Source organism: Trichinella spiralis (assembly GCF_000181795.1).
Source record: "Trichinella spiralis strain ISS 195 chromosome Unknown Scfld9, whole genome shotgun sequence".
Lineage (NCBI taxonomy): Eukaryota > Metazoa > Nematoda > Enoplea > Trichinellida > Trichinellidae > Trichinella > Trichinella spiralis.
In genome coordinates, this window is record NW_003526948.1 from 4,036,298 (window position 1) to 4,061,198 (window position 24,901).

At 34.4% G+C, this 24,901-nt stretch overlaps 7 protein-coding genes across 7 annotated transcripts; 4 read left to right on the plus strand and 3 right to left on the minus strand.

Annotated features, from left to right (window-relative positions):
* Positions 1-3,339: 3,339 nt before the first annotated feature.
* On the minus strand, positions 3,340-4,103 carry Tsp_05571 (hypothetical protein). Its single transcript, XM_003371870.1, is given in 3 exon segments — positions 3,340-3,487; positions 3,498-3,818; positions 3,973-4,103. The coding sequence occupies 3 exon segments, from the start codon at positions 4,101-4,103 to the stop codon at positions 3,340-3,342; spliced, it is 600 nt and encodes a 199-aa protein (XP_003371918.1).
* Positions 4,104-4,381: 278 nt separating this feature from the next.
* Positions 4,382-4,802, minus strand: Tsp_05570 (hypothetical protein). The gene is made up of 2 exons (XM_003371871.1): positions 4,769-4,802; positions 4,382-4,710 (listed from the first exon to the last, which is right to left on the minus strand). Exons 1-2 carry the CDS (start codon positions 4,800-4,802, stop codon positions 4,382-4,384), a joined length of 363 nt encoding a protein of 120 aa, XP_003371919.1.
* Positions 4,803-8,004: 3,202 nt separating this feature from the next.
* On the plus strand, positions 8,005-12,853 carry Tsp_05569 (guanylate cyclase 32E). Its single transcript, XM_003371872.1, is given in 24 exon segments — positions 8,005-8,011; positions 8,046-8,150; positions 8,229-8,347; positions 8,489-8,668; positions 8,735-8,864; positions 8,927-9,085; positions 9,156-9,370; positions 9,454-9,589; positions 9,708-9,877; positions 9,994-10,099; positions 10,201-10,226; positions 10,491-10,571; positions 10,680-10,838; positions 10,897-11,073; positions 11,139-11,171; positions 11,229-11,298; positions 11,366-11,533; positions 11,593-11,764; positions 11,824-11,964; positions 12,094-12,217; positions 12,288-12,369; positions 12,461-12,622; positions 12,704-12,831; positions 12,848-12,853. 24 exon segments carry the CDS (start codon positions 8,005-8,007, stop codon positions 12,851-12,853), a joined length of 2,856 nt encoding a protein of 951 aa, XP_003371920.1.
* Positions 12,854-13,302: 449 nt separating this feature from the next.
* Tsp_05568 (speract receptor) lies at positions 13,303-15,356 on the plus strand. Its single transcript, XM_003371873.1, is given in 7 exon segments — positions 13,303-13,309; positions 13,321-13,412; positions 13,484-13,628; positions 13,721-14,123; positions 14,420-14,556; positions 14,754-14,811; positions 14,831-15,356. 7 exon segments carry the CDS (start codon positions 13,303-13,305, stop codon positions 15,354-15,356), a joined length of 1,368 nt encoding a protein of 455 aa, XP_003371921.1.
* A 2,934-nt stretch (positions 15,357-18,290) lies between these two features.
* Positions 18,291-19,219, plus strand: Tsp_05567 (hypothetical protein). The gene is made up of 2 exons (XM_003371874.1): positions 18,291-18,442; positions 19,165-19,219. The coding sequence occupies exons 1-2, from the start codon at positions 18,291-18,293 to the stop codon at positions 19,217-19,219; spliced, it is 207 nt and encodes a 68-aa protein (XP_003371922.1).
* Positions 19,220-20,148: 929 nt separating this feature from the next.
* Tsp_05566 (hypothetical protein) lies at positions 20,149-21,290 on the minus strand. Its single transcript, XM_003371875.1, has 3 exons — positions 21,258-21,290; positions 21,039-21,205; positions 20,149-20,257 (listed from the first exon to the last, which is right to left on the minus strand). Exons 1-3 carry the CDS (start codon positions 21,288-21,290, stop codon positions 20,149-20,151), a joined length of 309 nt encoding a protein of 102 aa, XP_003371923.1.
* Positions 21,291-23,790: 2,500 nt separating this feature from the next.
* Positions 23,791-24,720, plus strand: Tsp_05565 (conserved hypothetical protein). Its single transcript, XM_003371876.1, has 3 exons — positions 23,791-24,081; positions 24,334-24,385; positions 24,653-24,720. Exons 1-3 carry the CDS (start codon positions 23,791-23,793, stop codon positions 24,718-24,720), a joined length of 411 nt encoding a protein of 136 aa, XP_003371924.1.
* The last annotated feature ends 181 nt before the right edge of the window (positions 24,721-24,901 follow it).

Genomic DNA, 24,901 nt, shown 5'->3' on the forward strand with positions numbered 1-24,901 from the left:
ACTACTCTGCATACTTGATGAAAACTGATAATGGTGACAGATCATCGTTCGTCTTCAATAGGAAAAATGACTAATAATCACAAGAAACAACATTTGAGCGGGATTATTTTTGAAATATTTTATTAAAAGGTTTATTTTTTTTCTCAACAAATTACAAGCCTGAACGCGAATGCTGTATTTTAATTTGAATATATTCCAATGATAGAACTAATTTGGAACTTTGCAAATTTTGACATTTGAGCAGAAAAAAAAATTGTATGAAATTTTCACTTTTAAACAATCAACTACAAATAATCTATCTTGTATGGGAGATGATAGTGCGTAGATTTATGGAGTGGTCAAATTTTTGGTTGTAAGCATGATGTTGAATGTAATTTAATACTGGTAAGTGACAGAATTTATTCTTGGTCAGTATAGAAAAATTGTACGAACGGGCGGTGTTAAATGTCGTTAATTACATTACTTTGACGTCAGTGAGTGTCAATCGGAAAAATATCGATGAACTGCTTGCTGCTCTGCAATAAGGTTAGCTAAGTGACATGCGGAAATCTTGAATGATGTCACCGGCCATATTGTAAATTTGCTTCAAATAGGCGATTGGTTCAATTCCATAATGTAAATGGAATAAAATTAAAGCTTTTGTTTCATGTATGTATATAAAAAACTATAATTCTTGTGGGCGGTTGACAGTTTTTGTGACAATCTGTTAAAATTCATATTCTTTGTTTTTTCCATCAACGCATGCCGATGCTGATTTGCACATCATCATCATCATCTATCATAAGATAAAGATTGTTGCATATTCTTCTCTTACTTTCATGTGTTGCATAATTAATTATAAGTTTTACACAAAGATTTGTTTCTTTTTTTTCGTATGATTCATTGCACTTGTTTGTTATCATGCTAAATATGAGGGCTAAATAGAATATGTTGGTATGCATTTTTCGACCTTTTCATTAATTTCATTTGTAAATTTTCTAATAATTTTTTGACAGCATATTTTTACAAAAAAGGAAAAGAAAACCAACAAATTTATGCCAATGTATTGTGTGAGAAAATTTGAAGTCAAATATTGCAATTTGTCATAATGTGATAAATTGATTTATCAGATCATGAAATTTTCAAATCGAACGAAGACCGTTGTGTAGGTATGAACACGTGCGTTCAAAATACTGACTAGTATAAGGTTAGCGAAAAAGGAAAGTAAAAAAGAGCATCATCAACACGCACATTATACATGTGGGGTGATATTTAAATAAATTTTCAAATATAGCGATTTTATTCAAATTGAATTTACTGTATATATATATATAGCGTTTCAGCTGTTTGCACAACGTTGCGTGCTTGCACAGCAATTTCAAATAAGCATCACCGAATCATTGCGTCAAACATTTTGTCCAAAATTGGTCCAACTATCACAATTTGATAATGCCATGTAATGAATGAGGTTTATTTATTTTTTTTCAATTAAAATAAATAATTTTATCTTTAATTGGAGCCCAAATCTCGAAAAGAAAAAACAGAATTTGTTTCTAAAAGGATTTTGAAAAGCCCATCTTTTTTTGCATTGTTATATATCTTTTGTTATTTTGTTGTAATTAGTATTGTTGTTGTTGTGGTTGTGGAAATGCATATTCTGATTAGGTATCAATTTGAATATATTGTTTTCTGGCCTAATTTTTCAAATGAAGAAAGTCGACTAAATTGACATTAATTATTTTATTCCAGAATGCTTGAAAAGCACGCGTGATGCATCGTGTTTGCACAGTAGAATCTCTTTTATAATTTATTGTGCTATTCTTATTGTCATTCTGCGATGAAGACTCGTTCAATTTGAACTTCTCTACTTTCTCAACTAAATATTGGGATGAAAAATTAATTTTATTAACAAGTTAAATTAATATATATATATACTTTAAACTTTGATAGTTTTAATGAAAAAAAATGTTAATCTGTTGTTAAGTTGACGTCGATCTTCATATTACTACACTGAGCTGTGGGTTATTCATGAAGTTTCAACAAATAATAATAGTTGAATGAATAAGATTGGAAATTTTTCATTGATTTCTTCAAATAGTTCGAGCATAATTCCAACATAGATTGAACGTAAATACGTCACTAGCGTGGGTATTTTACAATCTCATACACGAGACAGTTCACTTTTTTACGCATCATTTTAAATGCCAATCAGTGGATTGATTGTTGAATGATTGAAACGGTTAAAATTTAAATTTTGACGAACCAGCGAGTATTTCAAATTAAAGCGGGCGGTACATTGTGGAATTTCTTTATCTTTTTCAAATTTTCATATTCATTAAAATCAGTGTAAACATTTATAAACTGTTTGCATGAAGCTGAATTACGTCAAACGAGAGAAAGAATCCAATGTTTAATAAGCGTTTTAATTTAACAAACAACATTTCAACATTTATTCCATACAATTAAGATTAACCAGCTTGTTATTTGAAATGAGATGAAATAAAATTTTTTCTTAAAAGCGAAACATTTTAAATGTAATATTTCATCACAATTATCATAAAAAAATGAATATATGCAGCATTCGCGTAAATTGAATAGGCACGAAATATGGAAGCAAATTTGAAAAATATTTTACTGAAAACAGGCTTTTTATACAAGTGGAATAACGGTGAAAAGCACTTCTAAGCAAACAAATCCAAATCTCTATCTGAATATTCTAAAAGCATTAATAATATTATTTACATTTTAATGAATGAATAAAATTCAACTTTAGGTAATATATATATATATATATATATATTTTTTTTTAAATTGTGCTATTTGTTCAAGCAAGTTTCGATTAATTGAATGGAATACACACAACTACTAGCTAGCATTCATTACTAAATCTTTATTCTGGCTTTTCAGAACTAATAACTATCCTTTTGAAGACCAGTTTTATTAATGTTGAGGTGTTATGAGAAATTTCGTCGTTGGTTGGTCATTTTACAACAATATTTATTTTTTCCTCATTCACAATTGACAAGATGTTTAATTTTTGTTTGTCGCTTTATTTCATGTTCTACGGGATATTGAAATATATATATGTATATATATATAATTTGAATGAATTTGGATAATATTTTACTATTGTTGTTGTTGTTGTTGTTGTTCTGGAACGTGGTCAAGCTAGCTGAGAAAACGATTAATTAATTTCTCAGTTTGCGTGACGACAGTTGGGTGGAATATTTCAGAAGCAGCTTTTCAGTCGTCGTCAGTAAACAAAGGGGTAACGGGAGACGAGACAAAGCCGACAACAGCGGCAGTTCGCCGGCTCCTGTCGTTAACTGTACATTTACTGTGTACTGAAAGTCGATTACGTCATTTTGCAGTCGGCGCTTGTGTTGGGCGTTGAATTCTAATGAGCAGTGCTGATTTTAGCAGTTGCTGTATTGTACGCTGGTCTGGTGAACGTTCACACTGTCTGCTGTTGTTTTCCATTCGGCACTGTGCGCAGTGAGCACAAAGACTTCAACTACAGTTTGACAAAGATACGGTCGCTTGTTCGACCACGCCCCAGCGGACCGTCGTCTGGACTCGGTTCCACATTGGGATTGGGCGGCGCCTCTGACCCTCCTCCCCTTCCCCCTCCCCACTTCCAACCCGGACTGGCTCGGCTTTGCTGTTTGGCCGGCTCGTCCGCTGCTGTTGTTCCCGTTCCGCCAGTCTCGTCCAATTTCTGGCGGCAATCTGTCCACGCCTGCTCTCGTGACAGGCACGTCCTCTGCGCCGCCAGTTGTGGCCAATGCCGTGCTTGCCAGCGTCGGTTAGTTTTCACATTGTCGTGAATTTTTTTATTTCTTTTTTCAAATTTTAAAATAATAATGAATAAATTTAAATTCTAATCTGCTGCTCCAGCTTTTCCCATCTATCTATCTTCTTCCACTGCCCAAATCCCAATTTTACTACGCTTGCACATTTTGTCTGTTTCTTTTTTTTTTCTTATTTTTTTACAATAATATGCCAACTGTGCTGTTGCAGGATGCTTTTGCTGGACCGGTTTGGTCGACTCGACAAGCGGCGGCTGTTTCACTTCCGCATCGTTTAGCGTCGCTGCTATTCAAATTTCCATTCCAAATATTCATTGGTCGAAATGTTGTTGTTGTTGGCCATGCGACGTGAAATATCCATCGCCGTTGTTATTTTTGCTCTGGTTCTGGTCGGTTTGGTCAGATTTGAATTTGCCGCGGATGTTGGGCCGGCTCGTCAACGGATCCTAATCGGATACTTGGCCGGTACGGTGATCAACCGTCAGCCGCCGATACTGTTGAAATTTCAAATCCCATCCGCTCCGGTTGGTCTGGGTCAGAACAATAATACGACGAGCAGGCGCAACGTTTCGACCACGCTCGATTTGTTGCGGTCAATTGTCGGCACGTCGAACAACACCGGTACGAGGATGGCTAATGATCGCCGGCGCCGTCAAGGTTCCACGCTTTTCGACCATTCGGACCATCGACTTGTGGGCGGTGGTCATTCGAATTTGGATTGCAATTTTTCCGGCCACGTACTCAGCGCGCACACGATGAGCTTGGAGCGGATTGCCAAGTGCCTGCAAAGGCAGGGTCTTGTGCACCTGTCGCGCAATTTGCAAGGTAAATTTGTTGTTAGCTTTATTTGTCCTCACGGTTGATCGTTTTCTCTTGGACTTTTTGTTTGTCCAAACAGGCAGGCAGGCAGGCAGGCAATCTTCTGAAAAACCATACTTGTTATTTAATCTATCTCCAGTTTGAACTTAATCTCACTCAACGTGCACGCACGCGCACAGATACAGGTGTATGCATAGTCAATTTTGACTGAGAGAAGAGCAATTGTTTTTAGTAATTCTTGACAATACTGATTATGATAACATAAAGCATTTCTCTTTCCGTGTAGTTCAAAGCAAACATAGCTCTAGCTAGCTGCACAAAGTATTGTTTGAAAGAAGGAGAAAAATTGAAAGAATTAATTTTACGTAATTTCTTATTCAAATAATAGTGTGTGTGTGTGTGTCGGGAGGGGGGGGTTAGTGCGATTTGTCGAGTTCAGAATATTTCGTGGACAGAAATGGAAAATACTGACAAGTCGTATATGGAAATTTGTTGTATTCGTTTTGGTTTTCTTACGCTGTTTGTTGTGGGGAAAATTTTTTTTCTTTCATATCCAACTAAGCTTTAGGATCATCAATCAATCAATCACACAACATCGGCACAATTTCTGATCGAAATTTTTTATTCTCTTCTGGCATATTTGTCGTATTTTGCATTCCAATATGAAAAATGAATATATTCATTCTTGTACATGTTCAGGATGCTGTTCTTTTTTTTTTATTATCAAAGTTTCAACTGCAAATTCAAATCTGTTACTTTGGTTGTGTTGTATGGTAATTTTTCTAATTGAACAAAAATCAACCACACTGTGATTGTTTTGCAGTTCACCAAAAATGGATTTATGATGTTCACAAAAGAGGAAATCTTTGTTTTGGATTATTTTGAAATTGTATTTTCATCTTTTCCTTTCAATTCCACACTGATGCTGATTGTTGTTGGAAAATTTTCTCTTCTCTTCAATTTATAAATTCCAATGAAGATATTATTTATTAGAACTGTTTGTTTATTAGTGTTGTCAACAATATTCACCAGATATAAACGACAGTAGCAACTAGCGTACTGTGTGTTTGTGTTTATGCGTGTATGAGTGTGTGTGTGTGTTTATTTATTTTTCAAGTATTATTGTGTAATTTAAATTTGGAATTGAATGAATGTAAAATCTCGATTGCTTGCTTGATGAAATAGCTGAACTGTATGATATATATACATGTGCAATGTTGATGCAAGCAAAGCAGAATTTATTTAATTTGTCGAATGATCAGTTATTTCTTCTATTTATGTTTTTTTGCATGTAGTTGTGAATGAATGTAAATTTTTTATCCAATTTAAATATTACAATATGGGTAATGTTTTCCTCTTTTGTGATCGGAATGATGATAATTTTTTTCAAGAAACTGTTTTACCTTGTGTATGTATGCATGTATGTAGAGAAATAGTTTTCCGTTCGGTTGGATTGTTGAAGCAAATGAATAATAAATAAGGTTTACACAAGAAGTCGTAAATGTGAAAGTTATTTTGTTATCGGTTTGACGTTCCGGTTACTTTTGGTATGGGATACGACAATAACCAATGCCGGACTGGACTGTTCAATTTCACATTTTGCATTGAATAGGAAGAACATGAAAAATGCGATATGATCGTGTTTCGGCGTTGGCGATGTGTTGTGCTTGTTCACAAATAATTCGCACAAAAGAAGCCTGAACTTTGCGCCAGTTTGGAACATTCTCTCTTGTCCAAGGCAGGCGGGACCGGCATATACAACTGGGATGCATGCCGCTAACTTCTTGGGGGTGTGGGGGGGGGGTCTGCATGTGATAATTCCTTTTATTAAAGCAGAATGAATGAATGGCTGTGCCGTTTTGTTTGTTGTCTTGTTTTGCTTGGGTTCTTTTCCGACGACATTGTTGGTCAAGTTGGGTTTAGGCGAACAAGAAAGAACGACCGACCCCCGGCTTTGCCCTTGACCCCGAAGGTCTCTCCATTAAGTGGCAGTTTTATTGCTGATTAGATATGACACCATTTTTGGGCTTTACACTTGTAAGATTGTAGTCAAAAGTGTTGCTGCTGCTGCTGAACAATCCACAGTAACTGCGGTATCTGTTTCAAAGATGGAACAACAACTCCATCCCACGCCAAGTTGAACAATTAAATTCCCACATATCCGAATCCCACGATTTTTCAAAGCATGCTCATCATTATACGGCTTTTTCTTCGTCTTCTTCGTTGAACAATCATTTCAACTTTCCCAATTTTCATCACTTTCTTCCACTGTACAACAATTGGTGGGGTAAATTGCATATTTTTGAGCAAAGCAAATTTCTCAAATCTCGTCCTTCCAATACAATACTAGCACACACACACACACATACGTACATACATACATACATACATACATACGTGTTCACTAGCTTTTCTAGTGGTCATTTGTCACAGATGACAACTTTCATGACAATTAACTGCTGTTTCTGCTTTTCGATACTAAGATGAATAAGTGAATTTCATTTCCAACTGTTACTATATCAAAATTACATAGCATAATGAAAAAAAACAAGACAAAAAATTATTATCATATGTTATATATGTTATAAATCAACCATTTTGTAACAAAGTAGAAAATCAGCTTTTCAAAATAATAACAGTGACTGATGATAATTTTTGACATTTCTTCTTTTCGAATGTTCATTTTGCGTAAATCAATGAACGAAAAAACTGTTGCAGATATTTAAATATTTACGCAAGTTGGCAAAAAATTACGAAACGAAACGTCAGAGTAATTTACAAAAAAACCAACTTCCTGTTTGTCACATTTTGTAACTGCGGACGATAAGCATGTTGATTAGCGGCTTTTCGGTTGCGTCGTTTGCAGTGTCGTTTTAGCATGGAAAAAAAAGCACCGCAGTCTGAGAATTAGATTGTGGAAATTTTGGAAGTAATAAAATAAATAAATGATGTTTTATTTTTCAAAAAAAAAATTTCACTTGATTTGCTCGAGAGAATTTCAATATCTGCTTATTTGATTAGATTAATTTTATTATTATTATTTTGTTTGAAACAGTTTTATTCCATTTTTCCGTATAAAACATCTCCTAACATTGTTGCAATTCACGCATGTGAAAATGATCATCAGTCACGAATATTGCTGCTGCACAAATAGTCACTTGAAGTAGCAACAATTTTCCATTCTAATAATGAGTGAGAGAGACTGTTTGTTAGCCGCGACCAGCGTGCTTTGAATTTTGCATTATTTTCATAACGCATCGTGCGTAGTTCGGGTCAATATTGATAAGATAGAAAATTGAATGTGTGCATTTGAAATTATTTGCATTGATCGTCGTTTATAATTGATACTGATCACTGATCAGGTGAACACCACTGAGTGGTAATATTTTTTCTTTTAATGAAAAGTATAAATTTAAAGAAATTCTATTTCACTTTCAGGACACATAATTTCGGGTGCTTTGAAATACGCAATTGAAATAGTGAATGCCAATCCTGACATACTGCCTGGCTATCAGTTGGACTTCATCTTTGCAGACACTCGCGGTTTGACCAAGCAGAGTAGGCGAGAGATCAATTGATCTGTTCTAAAGGGGATAATTTGAATTGAAATCCAAAATTCAGGTGTCAAAGCAACCATGGAACTTTGGCAAAAAGGTGTCATAGCATTCATTGGTCCTGAAGATAGCTGCCAAACGGAAGCAATGATGGCCGCTTCACAAAACTTGCCAATGATCTCATACGTATGCATGCATCATTTTCTTTTACACTAACTATGTCTGTTCAATTCACAGTTGCCAAAATAGTGTGTTTGATGAATACAGTTTTCGAGAATATTGTTATTTCTTTTTTTTTGTTGTTTTTTATTTTTATTTTATTTTTAGAAATGCTTCGATCATGCTGTGTCGGACAAATCGAAATACAGTACTTTTGCAAGAACTGTACCGGCGGAGACGGAAATTGGCCGAGCGGCGATATCTTTGCTCAAACACTATTCGTGGCGAAAATTCGCCATAGTCTATGGTCATAATGATGTCAATAGCCATTTGCTTAAAACTGTTGTGGTAAATTTTGCTAATTTTGCCTGGAGCAGTGTATTGCTGGTTGATATGCTTGAAAATATTTTCCAGGAACTCAGCACAGCGGAAGGATTGCACATATTGAATATAAGCCGTTTTGAAGAACCTTACCGTTCGACCAATTTTGACGACCGTCAACGGATCAGTGAAATTGTCAGCGAGACCCATTTGAAAACAAGAAGTGAAAACAACTGTGAAATTATTGATATTAATAATTCGTTCAAATTAAAATTATCATTTTAGTCTACCTGATGTTTGGCAGTGTGAGCGCCTTGCAGCAGATGCTTTACGCCATGGATGATTTGGAACTGCTGAACAATGGTGAATATGTTATTATCTATTTGGAACCGTCTTACACGTATCTCAACCCTGACGACGCGATGATGAACTACTTTTACCGAGGTACAATACTAGGCTGCTGGCTATTGGGCGTTTTTATTTTTTCCTGATCAATCACTTACTTCAACCCTAGCAACACTTTATACTGTGGAAGAGTTTCACAATTATCCGTTTGTCAATCGCATTGTCGATCTGAGTCGGTCTGTATTGGCCATTATACCAAGTCCAGTGACATTCACCGACAAAGCTTGGCAAGAATTTTGGGAAAAGGTAAATCAGTACAATGCACAGCCGCCATTCAATTTCTTTAACCCAGTCGGTAATTCGCACATTGGAAAGTATCCTGTGGTAAGATGATGGGAAGTGACATCGATGATGTATTTTTTTTTTCTTCTGGTAACCAGATAAAATTTTTGCATATGTAAATGCAGGTAAATCGCTATGCGACATATTTGTATGATGCAGTGATGCTTTATGCGACTGCTTTGCACGAAGAATTGCAAGCGGGCGGTGATCCAAGAAATGGTTCAGCTATTATTGGCCGAATTTTTAATCGTCGTTATCAAAGTAATTTATTGACTGCCGTGAGCGAGGAATGATTTGCAGTTTCACAAAAGCGAACACACTCTTTGCAAATCTAGAAACTTGCATGTATGTGTCTGTTTAATCTACTGATACTGTTTAGGTATGCAAGGCTTTGAAATGCAAATAAACGAGCAAGGTGACGCAGAGGGAAATTTTACACTTTTAACACGGCAGCGACTTGTCGACAGTCGATTTAATTTGACTTATGGGCTCATACCGAGCGCATACTTTATCGAGAAGAACGAAACATTACCAGTATTGTTTGTTTTGGTTTTTTTGATTTTATTTTATTTTTTTTTTGCGCAATGCATGTGTACGTGTGTGCGTTTGTGTTGAGTGTTGTGTGCTGTGTATTTGTGTCTGTGTGTGCTAACTTACTTTGATAGGGTCTTTTATTTAAACGTGGCCTCAGAGTAGACTGGGCAGGCGGAAAACCACCTCAAGATGAACCAGAGTGCGGCTTTCGGGGAGAATATTGCGTTGATCAACCAAGTAAAGTTCCACTTTTAATTGTTGAATTAAATTTTACACTTATTTCATTCAAATTTAATCCACTGAACTGGTGTCTTTTTTCTTTAATTTTTTAATTTAAGTATGCTTTGATTGTGCAATTTCGACAGTTATTTTTTACGCGAACTTTATATTGTTCTTTTCTTTTATTGTGTCTTGAATAAATTAAATGTAGATGATTCATTGACACAGGTTATGCTGTGGAAATTGTATGCGGTGCTATTGGAATTGTGATGCTGATCATGGCGGTTGTTAGTTTCATCTATTATAGGTATGCTGCTGTATTTTTTTTTTCTTCTTCTTCTTCTTTTTGAATTCGAAGCTTTGATGCGTTATTGTTTCAGAAATCGTAAATATGAACAAGAACTTGCAGGTCTCATATGGAAAATCAATCCCAAAGAGATTCAATTTCATCCCTGTACAGGATATGACAATTTGGGCGGAAGTCGGGCAAGTTGATTTAGTGTACTTTGCGTGTGGAAATTTCTCAATTCTCTCTCAACTCCACTCCAGCATTTATTCGCTTGTTACGCAAGTTGGTGCTGATAACTTTCTCGTTTAGGTAAGCTTGACTAGTCACGAGTCAGCGGATTTTTCATCTTGGATAGTTGATCCGCATGGTCTTGGTGTTTATCGCGGCTCATTGGTTGCAATAAAGGAAATTCGTTACGCGAAGCGAACTCGTGAAATTACAAGAGCCACGAAAATTGAAATGAAAAAGGTTCAACTGTTGTGAATTTGCATCACGAATTATTCCAATTTCAACTCCCACCTTTCAGATGCGAAGTTTGCATCACGACAACGTGAACCGTTTCATAGGCATTATTGTACAGCCGAATTTCATTTGCGTCGTGCGTGAATATTGTGCTAAGGGAAGTCTTTTTGATGTTTTATTAAATGAAAATATCAAATTGGAAAATATGTTCATCGCGTCGTTTGTTGACGACTTGCTCAAAGTATACTCAAAATGTGCGCAGTGTTATTTTGAGCACTTTTTTTAATGACGTGATTATTTTTTGAGGGCATGATCTATTTGCACGACTCAGAAATTCGGGTACATGGAAATTTGAAATCAACCAACTGCTGCATTACTAGTAGATGGTCTTTGCAGGTTTCAGACTTTGGCCTTAGTGAACTTCGCGAAGGGCAAATTTACATGTCACAAGAGAGTCAATTGATGGGTAAAATTCAGTTAGCATGCGAATTGATTGATTATTCGTTTGTAGTGGAATTTTTTTTTTGTCGCAGGACTTCTGTGGACCGCACCGGAACTGTTGCGAGAAAGTGTTGATCACATGCAACCGTGCAAAGGTACCCAACGAGGAGATTCGTATTCGTTTGGCATTGTGTTGCATGAGGTGTTTTCACGCAACGGGCCGTTCGACGTTTATTACGAAGATTCGTTGAGCGGCGAAGGTAGATTTTGGACGGAGTTTGGACGTGACGTTTGATTGTGAAATTTATTTCCCATTTAGAAATCTTGAAAAATATCATACATACACCTTATTTTCGGCCAAGTCTCGCTCTTGTCGAATGTGACAAATACATATCTGACACGATGTTAGCGTGTTGGGATGAACGTCCCGAGTGCAGACCTGATTTTCGTCAAATTCGCATGCGTCTCAAAATGCTTTTCAAAGGGATCATGTAAGAATCAAAGGGTCAATTGTTTCGCAGAATAGGTTTTGCTAATTTCAATTTTGCAGGAAACAAAATATTATGGATCATATGATGGGAATGATGGAAAAGTATCAGAGCCATCTGGAGGAGTTGGTTGAAGAGAGAACGGAAGAATTGAAGGAAGAAAAAAAACGCACCGAAACTTTGCTTCATCGTATGCTTCCAAAGTAGGCTTTATGAAGTACAATATGGCCACAATTGTGGCCTTTCAATATATACATGTACATGTGCATGTTGTTGTTGTACATGTACGTGATTTATTCTGTTTGCCTATTATGAAGATTTATAACTTTTAGAGTGGTAGCAGCTCAGCTCATGCAAGGCAGAGACGTCGTGCCGGAAACTTACGACTCGGTCACAATATATTTTTCTGACATTGTTGGCTTTACGGCACTTTCCGCAGAAAGCACTCCTGTGCAAGTAAGGGCCTATAAAATGACTTTTATTTCCAGATGAGCGATTGATTATAAGCGGACGAAAATATTTGTAGGTTGTTGCATTTTTGAACGATCTTTATACACTTTTTGATCGTATTATTCGTCAATATGATGTGTACAAAGTGGAAACAATTGGTATATATACAGCTAGCCAGCTAGAATGATAGACAGATTGGCAGATTAGTATTGGAAAAAGTAAAATGCTTGTGAGGAAAAATTTTTTTAGGTGATGCTTATATGGTTGTCAGTGGCTTGCCAATTCGAAACGGTAACCAGCACGCAGGCGAAATAGCAACTATGGCATTGGAGTTGGTTGAGGCAGTAAAAGCGTTTCAGGTTCCGCACAAACCTGACGTGGCTTGTCTTCTTCGTATTGGAATCCATACGGGTCAGTGCATACGTGCTTCCGTATTGTAGAATGCTTATCGACGAATACCATTTGAAAAAATACCTCTGATATTATTTGCAGGTCCTTGTGCCGCTGGTGTGGTAGGTAAAACCATGCCTCGCTATTGCTTGTTTGGTGATACGGTGAATACGGCTAGCAGAATGGAATCGAACGGAATGCGTAAGTTTAAAAGTTCAAATGTTTTCCAAGTTGTTGTTTTTTTAGCGCTAGATATGTATGTTTTTGTGTGCAAAGTCTCTTTTCTGCCCCGTTTTGAATGTGTGTAACGGTTTCATTTTTAAAAGAAGAACAAGGTTTAGAAATAATAAAATATTTTTATTTTACAAAATTTCTGCGGTTTCAAAATGTTTCCAACGCGCAACCACCAACCTTTCATTAGTGGATTAGCTAACCGTTGGGCAAAATGCGTAATATATATTTCATTTGCACTCGAAAGTTCCTCTGAATGTTGATAATTGTTGACATTAATGTGGTGAATTGAAATTTGATTTGATAAAGTTTTCGCAAATTTTTACATTATCCTTTTCCATTGAACCGTGTTTCAGCGTGCGCAGTGTGTGTGCGTTTTTAATGATGAGCGAAAAATAAAACATCGCTTATAATTGAGCAAGTTATAGTTGAGCAGTGTGCAGACGTAGCTGTGAAATGCCTGTTTTTTTATGGCTAGTCATTTTTAGCATTAAAAATTCACTGCAGTGAAAGTACAAAACTTGCACTTGATAAACTCGGCGGTTATCTGCTAGATGAAAGAGGTCTAATTCCGTTGAAGGTAAAAACAACAACTGTTGACGTTGAACAGCTGGGAATTTCAAAAGCTGATTTTTCTTTTTCAACACACAGGGAAAGGGTGAGATGAGAACTTATTGGCTGCTTGGAAAGCAAGAAGCGGTAGTTTCCAGCCGACCGTCAGAAGCAAACGTCGAGGAACCACTGTTTTCGTCTTCTAGATTTGTTCGACCCTGTTCAGTGAAACAGCGGTCTAGAGGTAACAATGCTTACGGTGACGGACAGATGTCGATCAGCTTCTTCTGTTAATTGTGAAATTTGTCGAAGTTGATTTTGCATTTTCATCTTTAGAAACAAGCTTGATTTCTATTCGAATGGAAAATGCGAGGTCTAAAATTCGAAGAGAAAATACAATACTGGAAAATGCCAGCGTTTCGGCGGAACGCACTGCTCAGCCATTTGCTGCCGGAAACGACTTGAAAATGTTGGGAAAGTATCCGATGAAATGCCGACGTCGTGAAAGTGCCAAACAAGCGCAAAACAGGATTGCCGATGATTTCATCAACAGAAAGCGTTCCAATTCGTATCCGGAGAATATTCATTCTTTAACGGCAAAGGGCGGCACGTCCGCGCCGACGTTGCGAAACACGACATTGCTCACCAACCCCTTGTACTGCTCTACTCAGCCCAGTTCTTCAGCTGCTTCTTCTGGTCAACCACTGACATTGATTATCGATAGCAAAGATTCATCAGGGTAAGATTGATAGATAGATAGATACACAGATAGATGGTACAGTGGGATAATTTTATTCTGGATATAATTTTAAAAATTTCCCAGTCCAAGTATATGTTTGCAACCTTAATAATAATAATGCGTGCGGTTGCTTGCGCTTGCCTTTTCTGCGGTCAAACATTTTCAGACAACATTTGCCGTTAAAAGTTCACATCATTTTTTAAACTTTCTTTGATCATCCTTAATTAGTCAATTTATTATAAAATTGTAGTTCTCTTTAATGCTTGGTTAAAAAATATGTGTTACTTATTTTTCAGTTCAGAATCAAAAAAAATACTCAAGAGCAGTTATGTGGAACCAACCATTTTAATGTATGCAGTTAGCTGCGTTTTGATGTACTTTGTGTGGAAAAATAGTATCTATAACCTCTTATGCATTATACGTTGTTCAGAAAGTTATTCACAATAAGAATGATTATAACAATAATAATAACGTAATGATTATAATTTGGAAAGTATTAGGGAATTTTGAAAATATTTTTTCAATGTTTTCAAATGTATTTCAAATGTATGAATGACTATTTTCAAATGTACGAAATGTGTCAAGTGGTTCTTGCAGGACAACAAATGTATTTATTGTGCAACATTTTAGTTAGCGCTTCGCAATTTTGCATTATTGTTCATTCAATAATGAATGTGATGATCGTAACGTTTGATTCAACTTTTAAGAGGAATCATTCCGACTCTAGCGGATGGTCGTCCAGGTAAACGCAACTCAAGAGAAGATAGATCAACGTGCAAGTTTCCGGTAAAACGACACAGCTGCAGCGGTCCAAGAGTACCCAAGACTAAGTTGAACGGCATGAGCATTTCAATGGACGAATTCGCTCTACCGGAGCATACACCTTGGAGAGCGCATGGAAATTTGTGGCAAGTAGCGAGCAACTGCAGCGAGCGTGCCGATATGTACGATCATTTGCCCAATACTTGCAATGGTGCAGAATCGATCGGCGGCAGTTATCCAGAAGAATGTGGCGTCAATTGTCCGCTTTTGGAGCCGGTTGAGTATTTTGAAAATGCAAAAGTTGCAGATCATCAGTTCAGAAAAGACAGTTCGTCTCAGCCGAGTAACTCACCAATGGCATCCGCATCGCATTCAAATTCCACCGCATCACTTTGGATGCGTTTCTTGAAAAGTTCCATGAGCGGAGGTAGTGGAGAAATAAATGCCGAGCAGCAGCCGGGGATTGCGTAGCAGTTGTTCGTTCACGAGGACGACGAATTACAAATGACGACAAATATGGACGATGAATTCCAACTGCAATGGAATTGTCCGAGCTATTTATTGCTGTACTTTTGAGCGCCTGAAATGCGCCCTGCACGTGCATGCCAAGTGTATTTTGCTTCTGTTGATTACTGTTGATTTTCGGGAAGAATCTCCCCGATTCACCCATGCCGGGCGCTACGCTTCTGAATACCGACCGATCTGACCGCCCACTTTGCATTTGCATTTGCAATGATGAAAAAAGCAGACGGCTTCAAGTTATGAACAACGTTCTCTTTTTGAAATTGTGAACGTGAACTTTGTTTGTCTTGTTATTTATTTTTAGTTTGTTTTTCTTTTATGATTTGCTTTTTCATAAAACAATAGCAGTAAAAATTAAACATGTAAGGTGAATTTTTACCTTTGGAAAAAGATATAATAACTATACATATAATTAATTCATCGATAATGTTTTTGTTCAAAAGAAAGAGCTTTTCACCAAAGCAAAACGTCTATTTCATAATTATCGATTCTTTGAATTTGCTTTTTTGAATAATTTTCAATTACAATTTTATGAACAAATGTTGTAAAAAGATATGATAATGTATTATTTCTATTTTATTTCACTTGAGAGAGAGAGAAAGAGAGAGAGAGAGAAAGGGAGAAAAAATATATGCACAATGATGCACAATACTGCAACAAACACAACAGTATGAACTAACCAACTAAAATTAATGAAATGTAAATAAAGTTCATAATAAAAAAGCAAAAATGAAATTTAGTATTTAAAAGAATGAACAAAATCAAATTTGAAATAAAAAAATTACAATCAATATAAATAGATAAAAGTAGCTACAAAAAGTGCATGGAGAAGATAATATGAACAACAAACACTTCAACCGGAGGTTATTTTTTTCTGTATGCTAGTTATACTGCTTAAAGTAACAATGAAAGCAAGATTTTATTTACTGAAAAATATTCAGCATTTCTCGTTGTTTTTATCATGATATTCGCTTAAACTTTGAGTACTTATTTTGAAAAATGTCTGAGGTGCAATTACTGATCAAACCTGAACCGCCAATAAAATATAGCATGAGTCAATCGGCAATTAGAAATCAAACGTCGTTAGCCCATCAGCAAACAGCCAATCACAAAAATGAGGTCAAATTTTAGCGGGCTAAGCAGCATAAACCACTCATAACACTAATACCTACTATCACAGCTGAACTGTGTTACAGATGACAGGGCAGAGCGACACCTACAAAAGGCCAGAAGTAACCTGATTGGTTATGCTGATGACTGGTCGGCGGACACAGAGGAGAAGCTAAAAAGCCAGCAGCGTAACAATGAGACAGTGGCGTGTGTGTGCTGCCGCGTCTGTGTATTATTAATTACGTAGTAAAACTGAACCTCCCTCTGTTATGAGTCGTGTTGATGATAGTAATAATGGGAACGAGCAGAAGTCCGCTACACATAGATGGCATGTATTACAATATAAATTTCACAAACAGCAACGCTGCCAGGCAATCAGTGTATTTAGCAGCAGTGACGCAATACCTCACAACTGAACTACTTGAAATGGCTATTGTTGTATAAAGTCTATACATGAATGACCACAGCATCAGTTTAGCTATTCATGGAAACACAGAAATGAAATGATTTTTGAAAGGGTTGCTCAATGATCTTCAATGATGCTCAATAATCTTCAATGATCGCTTCCACCAAGCAATAGATGTTATATATAAGGAGAAAGCTAACAAAATACGTTCTAGAATAGAAAAAAATGAATTAAAAATGTTTAAGAAAAGTGAACAATTTAAAGCAAATTTATAATTGCATTGAACACAATCACATTTAAATATTTATCTTGTGATGAACATATTTCTTATATACTACGTCCTATACATATTTGATTCATAAATGCAGCTAGTAAATTGAATAATTAATCGTAATTATATTTTTGCCGATTCGGGTGTATGGTTTTTATTTATTTCAATGATTTTTAGGCAACGTCTGGAAAATTTATGAATGCTAATGTTACTAAATATGTGGAATGTACAGACTCTCCTGGAAATGTTATCTGATAGCATTTTCATGCTTCAAATAATTCGAACAAATAAGAAGGCTAGAAACCACAGTGTCATTTTATTCTTGCTGACCAGAAAAGACTTACTGTAAATCAGTTTGTTTAAAGCGGTTTTGTCTATTGTTTGTGTCATTCTTTCCAGTGTACTGTTTTAATTTTTCTGTTTTATTATTTATTCACTGAATGCATTTCAGGTTACTCTTTTCTACCAGATTAACTTTGTAAAAGAAGTGACGTATCCATAACAACTTCGAAGATCACTTCAATTTGTTTCGGACTGTGATATATTCATCATTTGTATAAGTTCATTTCAGCAAATTTACTCTTTATTTGCTGTCAGAGATACATTATTTGGGATACATCACTACAATATACTATTGTCAATTGAAAGGTAACTATAAAATACGGCTTTTATGAAATGATACCCATACGTTGTGATAAACGTTTTGATAAATTATTTATGTTCCTGTTTGTTTATTATACATAGGTCTTTAATTTCGTGCATAAGCCTATTTCATAAAATGAATTTTTAATAATTGTGTCTCTGTTTTATGATGTTTTTTTTATTTTATGATGGCAATTTTTTTATTTTGAGGGGTTTCTTTTGTTGCTTTCCCATTTTATGCATTTGACGTTATTAATAGTTACTTTGATTTTTGAAGTCACTAAATTTTATTTTTTGTGTATTAAATTTTGGTTTTCTGCTTTCTATTAATAAGTTTATAGAAGAATGAAAATGTAGCATTCTAACTTGCTGAATGTTGAATTTAAACATTTCATTGCTTTAATTCTTGTTGTGTGTGTGCATGCTATTACATTGATCTTCACTAGGTGTCAAAATGTCAGAAGCATATAAACCATGCATAAGTCCTTACCTATATTATATCAATTGGAATTTATCGAATTGCTCATTTGCGCTCACCGACTATGATTTTGAATGTGTTTTCCTAATGTGTGACCGAAAGTGGTTCAGCATGCCTTCTGATGAAAGGTTAGATTGGAAATATAAATGTAAAAATGACCCAACAAAATTTACCCCTCATCCACTCTTGGAGAGATTAATCAGAGGAGTAAAAGGAAATGCTTTTGACGAACATCCTCCTATGTGTAAACATTATAAAGTAAGTTTATTTATTTGTTTTTAATAACTATTTAATGAAGACAACTCTTTCCTATTTTGAAATTTTTTAAATTTTAAGACTTTTGCTACAAGTAAAATTATTACTATTATTTGTTTTTCCATCAAGGAACTTGAAGACTTGTCTTGTACTTGAGTGATAATTACTGAAATCAGTAAAAAAGGTGAAAACTCACTTCACTGAAATATTAAAAATGATTTCATTTTAGATATAAACATTTATGAATAATTTGAGATGGAATTTAAAAAGTTTTGCATAATTATTACACCATTATCAATCAATCCAGGTAGTAAATCATTTGGGCAGATGATTGGCCGGATAGCTAATCTACCAGTTAGTTTGCCATAAAGTTGAATAGATAGCTAATCAAAATCAGTTTGTGGGTATATATTGGATCAGTCAGATGAATGGATTTTTAATTTAATATGATAATTATGATAATGATAATAATATAATGATAAGTGAATGTCATTAGTAGTGTATTTTATTTTTGCATTTTTAAATTTTATTTTATCTCATTGTAGTAGAGTTTTGTATTTTTTCATTTTTAATAATAATAAGTTTCCTTTTTTAGAAAAATCATTGGTTCGGATGGACATGAAAGATATCCATTTGAGAAATCTGCTTGATGATAAAGAATGATGCTTACTTAGATATGGAATAAATGATTTTTCATATACTCTACTCACCTATATATAAATGAACAACCTACTGTGTTAAGATGTTATTGAAATTGTCATCAATTATTTGAAATTTTGATGCATTTTATTTTGTCATAATTATTTGTATATTCATTATTATATATTAGCAAAGTTTTTAACATAGTGCTTCCAATGATGATCATGATCAATGTTTTTGATCTGTGACGACACTTTACCATAAATTCTCTCTTTTAACTAATTTAATGTAATTCTGATTGTTTTGTTTAAATAAGGCTATACATAGGCTGATGCAGATAAATGTCGAACCAGATATTATTTTTGGCATGAAAAGAAAATTTATATGAATTATGAATTGTTTTTGAATTTTATATGAAAATTAAAAAAAATATCACTAAATGGAGAGAAAATCATCATCAAAAAGGAATGAACAGATTAATTAAAAATATAAATATATAAAATATTAGAAACGAAAAATAATTTTTCATTTGATTAAATGAAATTGATAAAATTAATCATATGTGAAGTTCTTAATAAAAAGGTAAAAATGAAATTCATTATTTACAACAAATGAAGAAAATGAAATGTGAAATAACAAAAATTACTAGTAACATAAATTAATAAAAGTAGCCATGAAAATTATATATAGAAAATAATCTCAATATCACTTGGGCGGCGGATGGCATAACTGCAAGTCTTGTAGCTTGTAGTTCAAAAGACTCGAGTTCGAATCCCGATGACGGATGAAAAATGTGATAGCGATTAATTGCCAGTGTTGATCTAATGATCAAATGCTGTGGCAATGATCGACCTACTCGAGGTGAAATACCGCTGTCCAAAGAAAAATCAATACACAGCATGCACTAGTTAGAAGTACGCAAAACGAGCTATCGCCTGTGTTAACGGGGCGAAGTTCTGATGCGATGACATCCGGTGAACTGACCGGTTGCCACTATTCCTAACAGCTCTGTGTTAATACAAGCCGATCTCAGGCCTCCTATATCGGAACTGGGAAATAAAGGAAAAGTACCTTTTTCTCATGATTTGAATATTAAAATTTGATATTTTGGTTTTGAGATTCGAAAGAAAACAAAATTTACTATTCGAGAAATGCATTGCAGTATCACACTGGATATTGCGAAATCAAATTATTACATAAATTAACGAGTAGGGTACTGCAAAACAAAATTAGCTGCTGGTGAACACTAACCCATTTCCAAGATGAAGTAGAATACCAATAGTATTTTTCATCACTGTTTTATCCTTCATTATGTTCACTTTATTCACAATTTCTGAAAATATGCATAGATGCTTCTGTTCATGCATTCTGTTCCCAGAATTCATGCAATCTGATTCATAATTGACATTCTATTGTCAAAAACACCATTCAATGTATTTGTTTCATCAATTCTGTGCATAAGTACATTAATTTAATTGCATAATTCAATATTCACTTCATAGAAATTATTTTCAATAAATGATTCCCAGCAGAACAGTTTTATATAATTGACGTTTAATGTAAAGTGTAAATTCAAAAGTAGTGTTTCTTTCGATAGTTTCAGAAAAAAATACAGCAGCATTTGTATTACAAATTAACGAATTCAAAAATTATTTTGTGGCACGCTATATCTACAAAGCAAACAAACAACAAGGCACTGTCTAAAAAACTGCATAAATTGGCATGCACGCAAGGGCTTTTACCCTATGCTTCATTATGTTAAGTAACAGTGCTTTTCGTGACAGTTAAATTCAAATCACACCAAAAGCAGACGACCTACTACTTAATAACCCAAATTGCATGCAAATTTTTAATCGAATGCCATGCGTTTGTTTATTTAGCTTCAGTTGCCGTGGCTGTTGACTTGCGGTGTGCAGTGCATGCGCAAAGACTCTGTTTACACCGCGATAACGGACCAACAATGACGCAATAAAGACCATGGTTTCTTGGTTGTTATTCTATTATTTCTTTAAATTTATTCATCTACATTTAGAAAAACATAAATAGAACGTGGACTTCAACGATTCTTTTGGTAGGTTGCATATTTTTTAGTTTCATTGTTATTTTTAATTACATTTTTAATATTATGCATTGATCTTGTAACCTAGCAGCATAATTTAAATATATACAAAACCGTGAGCAGACATAGAGCTATATTTTCTGGAAACCTTACGGTTAAATTGACAAATGGTTTACTGCCAATTTTTTTAGATGTCCGACAATTAGACCAGTAATCATTTACAGATGTAATATATGTATATGGTGTTTTAATAATTTAGATTGTTGTTCATCGTAAATTGAAATACTCATATCGCATTGTGAAGATGAAACTCGAAATTATTTTCGTAAAAAGACATTATTCATTGTTACATTTCACTTCAGTTAACGAGAGGGTTGTATTTCAAATATGCAAATCATGTTTTACTAAAACGTTTGTGTTATCAGTAACAAATTGCTTATTCTCTTAACTGCTGCGCTGTGGCTACTGATAGCGTTAGACAACGTTCAGCTGGTGTAGTTTATTCCCAGTAATTTCAGGCTAACTGACTGCAGCGACTGAACAACAAGCGAAAGCAAGTTTTTATTTACTGAAAAATATTCAGCATTTCTTGTTGTTTTTAACATGATATTCGCTTAAACTTTGAGTACTTATTTTGAAAAATGTCTGAGGTGCAATTACTGATCAAACCTGAACCGCCAATAAAATAGCATGAGTCAATCGGCAATTAGAGATCAAACGTCGTTAGCCCATCAGCGAACAGCCAATCACAAAAATGAGGTCAAATTTTAGCGGGCTAAGCAGCATAAACCACTCATAACACTAATACCTACTATCACAGCTGAACTGTGTTACAGATGACAGGGCAGAGCGACACCTACAAAAGGCCAGAAGTAACCTGATTGGTTATGCTGATGACTGGTCGGCGGACACAGAGGAGAAGCTAAAAAGCCAGCAGCGTAACAATGAGACAGTGGCGTGTGTGTGCTGCCGCGTCTGTGTATTATTAATTACGTAGTAAAACTGAACCTCCCTCTGTTATGAGTCGTGTTGATGATAGTAATAATGGGAACGAGCAGAAGTCCGCTACACATAGATGGCATGTTTTACAATATAAATTTCACAAGCAGCAACGCTGCCAGGCAATCAGTGTATTTAGCAGCAGTGACGCAATACCTCACAACTGAACTACTTGAAATGGCTATTGTTGTATAAAGTCTATACATGAATGACCACAGCATCAGTTTAGCTATTCATGGAAACACAGAAATGAAATGATTTTTGAAAGGGTTGCTCAATGATCTTCAATGATGCTCAATAATCTTCAATGATCGCTTCCACCAAGCAACAGATGTTATATATAAGGAGAAAGCTAACAAAATACGTTCTAGAAAGGAAAAAAATGAATTAAAAATGTTTAAGAAAAGTGAACAATTTAAAGCAAATTTATAATTGCATTGAACACAATCACATTTAAATATTTATCTTGTGATGAACATATTCCTTATATACTACGTCCTATACATATTTGATTCATAAATGCAGCTAGTAAATTGAATAATTAATCGTAATTATATTTTTGCCGATTCGGGTGTATGGTTTTTATTTATTTCAATGATTTTTAGGCAACGTCTGGAAAATTTATGAATGCTAATGTTACTAAATATGTGGAATGTACAGACTCTCCTGGAAATGTTATCTGATAGCATTTTCATGCTTCAAATAATTCGAACAAATAAGAAGGCTAGAAACCACAGTGTCATTTTATTCTTGCTGACCAGAAAAGACTTACTGTAAATCATTTTGTTTAAAGCGGTTTTGTCTATTGTTTGTGTCATTCTTTCCAGTGTACTGTTTTAATTTTTCTGTTTTATTATTTATTCACTGAATGCATTTCAGGTTACTCTTTTCTACCAGATTAACTTTGTAAAAGAAGTGACGTATCCATAACAACTTCGAAGATCACTTCAATTTGTTTCGGACTGTGATATATTCATCATTTGTATAAGTTCATTTCAGCAAATTTACTCTTTATTTGCTGTCAGAGATACATTATTTGGGATACATCACTACAATATACTATTGTCAATCGAAAGGTAACTATAAAATACGGCTTTTATGAAATGATACCCATACGTTGTGTTAAATGTCTTGATAAATTATTTATGTTTCTGTTTGTTTATTATACATAGGTCTTTAATTTCTTGCATAAGCCTATTTCATAAAATGAATTTTTAATAATTGTGTCTCTGTTTTATGATGTTTTTTTTATTTTATGATGGCAATTTTTTTATTTAGAGGGGTTTCTTTTGTTGCTTTCCCATTTTATGTATTTGTCGTTATTAATAGTTACTTTGATTTTTGAAGTCACTAAATTTTATTTTTTTGTATTAAATTTTGGTTTGCTGTTTTCCATTAATAAGTTTCTAGAAGAATGAAAATATAGCATTCTAACTTGCTGAATGTTGAATTTAAACATTTCGTTGCTTTAATTTTATGTTGTGTGTGTGCTTGTTATTACATTGATCTTCACTAGGTGTCACAATGTCGGAAGCAGTTAAAATACCCGTAACTCCTTACGTATATTATCTCAATTGGAATCTAGCAAATTGCCCATTCGCGATCACTGACCGTGATTTTGAATGTGTTTTTCGAATGTGTGACCGAAAGTGGGACAGCATGTCTCTTACTGAAAAGCAACCATGGATGGATAAATGTTATGATGATAAAAAACCATTTGTCGCTCATAAACTCTTAAATGAACTAATGGAAAAAGTAAAAAAAGATGCTGCTGGCGAACATCCTGCTACGTTTAGGCATGCTAGACCTTCTCCAGTAAGTTTATTTATTTGTTTTTAATAACTATTTAATGAAGACAACTGTTTCCTATTTTAGAATTTTTTAAATTTTAAGACTTTTGCTACAAGTAAAATTATTACTATTATTTGTTTTTCCATCAAGGAACTTGAAGACTTGTCTTGTACTTGAGTGATAATTACTGAAATCAGTAAAAAAGGTGAAAACTCACTTCACTGAAATACTAAAAATGATTTCATTTTAGATATAAACATTTATGAATAATTTGAGATGGAATTTAAAAAGTTTTACATAATTATTCCACCATTATCAATCAATCCAGGTAGTAAATTATTTGGGCAGATGATTGGCCGGATAGCTAATCTACCAGTTAGTTTGCCGTAAAGTTGAATAGATAGCTAATCATAATTAGTTTGTGGGTATATATTGGATCAGTCAGATGAATGAATTTTTAATTTAATATGATAATTATGATAGTGAATATCATTATTAGTGTATCTTATTTCTGCATGGTTAAATTTTATTTTATCTCATTGTAGTAGAGTTTTGTATTTTTTCATTTTTAATAATAATAAGTTTCCTTTTTTAGAAAAATTATTGGCGCGGATGAACATGAAAGATATTTGTTCGAGATATCTGCTTGATGATAAAGAATGATGTTTATTTAGATATGGAATAAATGATTTTTCATATACTCTACTCACCTATATATAAATGAACAACCTACTGTGTTAAGATGTTATTGAAATTGTCATAAATTATTTGATATTTTGATGTATTTTATTTTGTCATAATTATTTGTATATTCATTATTATATATTAGCAAAAGTTTTAACAC

Coding starts and splice junctions, on each gene's coding strand:
- Tsp_05571 (XM_003371870.1), bottom strand. CDS start 4,103: ATGAATATTTGGAATGGAAATTTGAATAGCAGCGACGCTAAACGATGC. Junction 3,819..3,972: donor AGCACAGTTGGCATATTATT/GTAAAAAAATAA, acceptor ATTTGAAAAAAG/AAATAAAAAAATTCACGACA.
- Tsp_05570 (XM_003371871.1), bottom strand. CDS start 4,802: ATGCATACACCTGTATCTGTGCGCGTGCGTGCAC. Junction 4,711..4,768: donor ATCTGTGCGCGTGCGTGCAC/GTTGAGTGAGAT, acceptor ATGGTTTTTCAG/AAGATTGCCTGCCTGCCTGC.
- Tsp_05569 (XM_003371872.1), top strand. Junction 11,965..12,093: donor CTTCATCGTATGCTTCCAAA/GTAGGCTTTATG, acceptor TATAACTTTTAG/AGTGGTAGCAGCTCAGCTCA. Junction 12,218..12,287: donor CAGAAAGCACTCCTGTGCAA/GTAAGGGCCTAT, acceptor AAATATTTGTAG/GTTGTTGCATTTTTGAACGA.
- Tsp_05568 (XM_003371873.1), top strand. Junction 13,413..13,483: donor GAGGTCTAATTCCGTTGAAG/GTAAAAACAACA, acceptor TTCAACACACAG/GGAAAGGGTGAGATGAGAAC. Junction 13,629..13,720: donor AGTGAAACAGCGGTCTAGAG/GTAACAATGCTT, acceptor TTTCATCTTTAG/AAACAAGCTTGATTTCTATT.
- Tsp_05567 (XM_003371874.1), top strand. CDS start 18,291: ATGTCAGAAGCATATAAACCATGCATAAGTCCTTACCTATATTATATC. Junction 18,443..19,164: donor AGCATGCCTTCTGATGAAAG/GTTAGATTGGAA, acceptor TTCCTTTTTTAG/AAAAATCATTGGTTCGGATG.
- Tsp_05566 (XM_003371875.1), bottom strand. CDS start 21,290: ATGCAACCTACCAAAAGAATCGTTGAAGTCCAC. Junction 21,206..21,257: donor AAAGAATCGTTGAAGTCCAC/GTTCTATTTATG, acceptor AAGAAATAATAG/AATAACAACCAAGAAACCAT. Junction 20,258..21,038: donor AAAATTTGCATGCAATTTGG/GTTATTAAGTAG, acceptor TTTATTTCCCAG/TTCCGATATAGGAGGCCTGA.
- Tsp_05565 (XM_003371876.1), top strand. CDS start 23,791: ATGTCGGAAGCAGTTAAAATACCCGTAACTCCTTACGTATATTATCTC. Junction 24,082..24,333: donor GGCATGCTAGACCTTCTCCA/GTAAGTTTATTT, acceptor GAATAATTTGAG/ATGGAATTTAAAAAGTTTTA. Junction 24,386..24,652: donor ACCATTATCAATCAATCCAG/GTAGTAAATTAT, acceptor TTCCTTTTTTAG/AAAAATTATTGGCGCGGATG.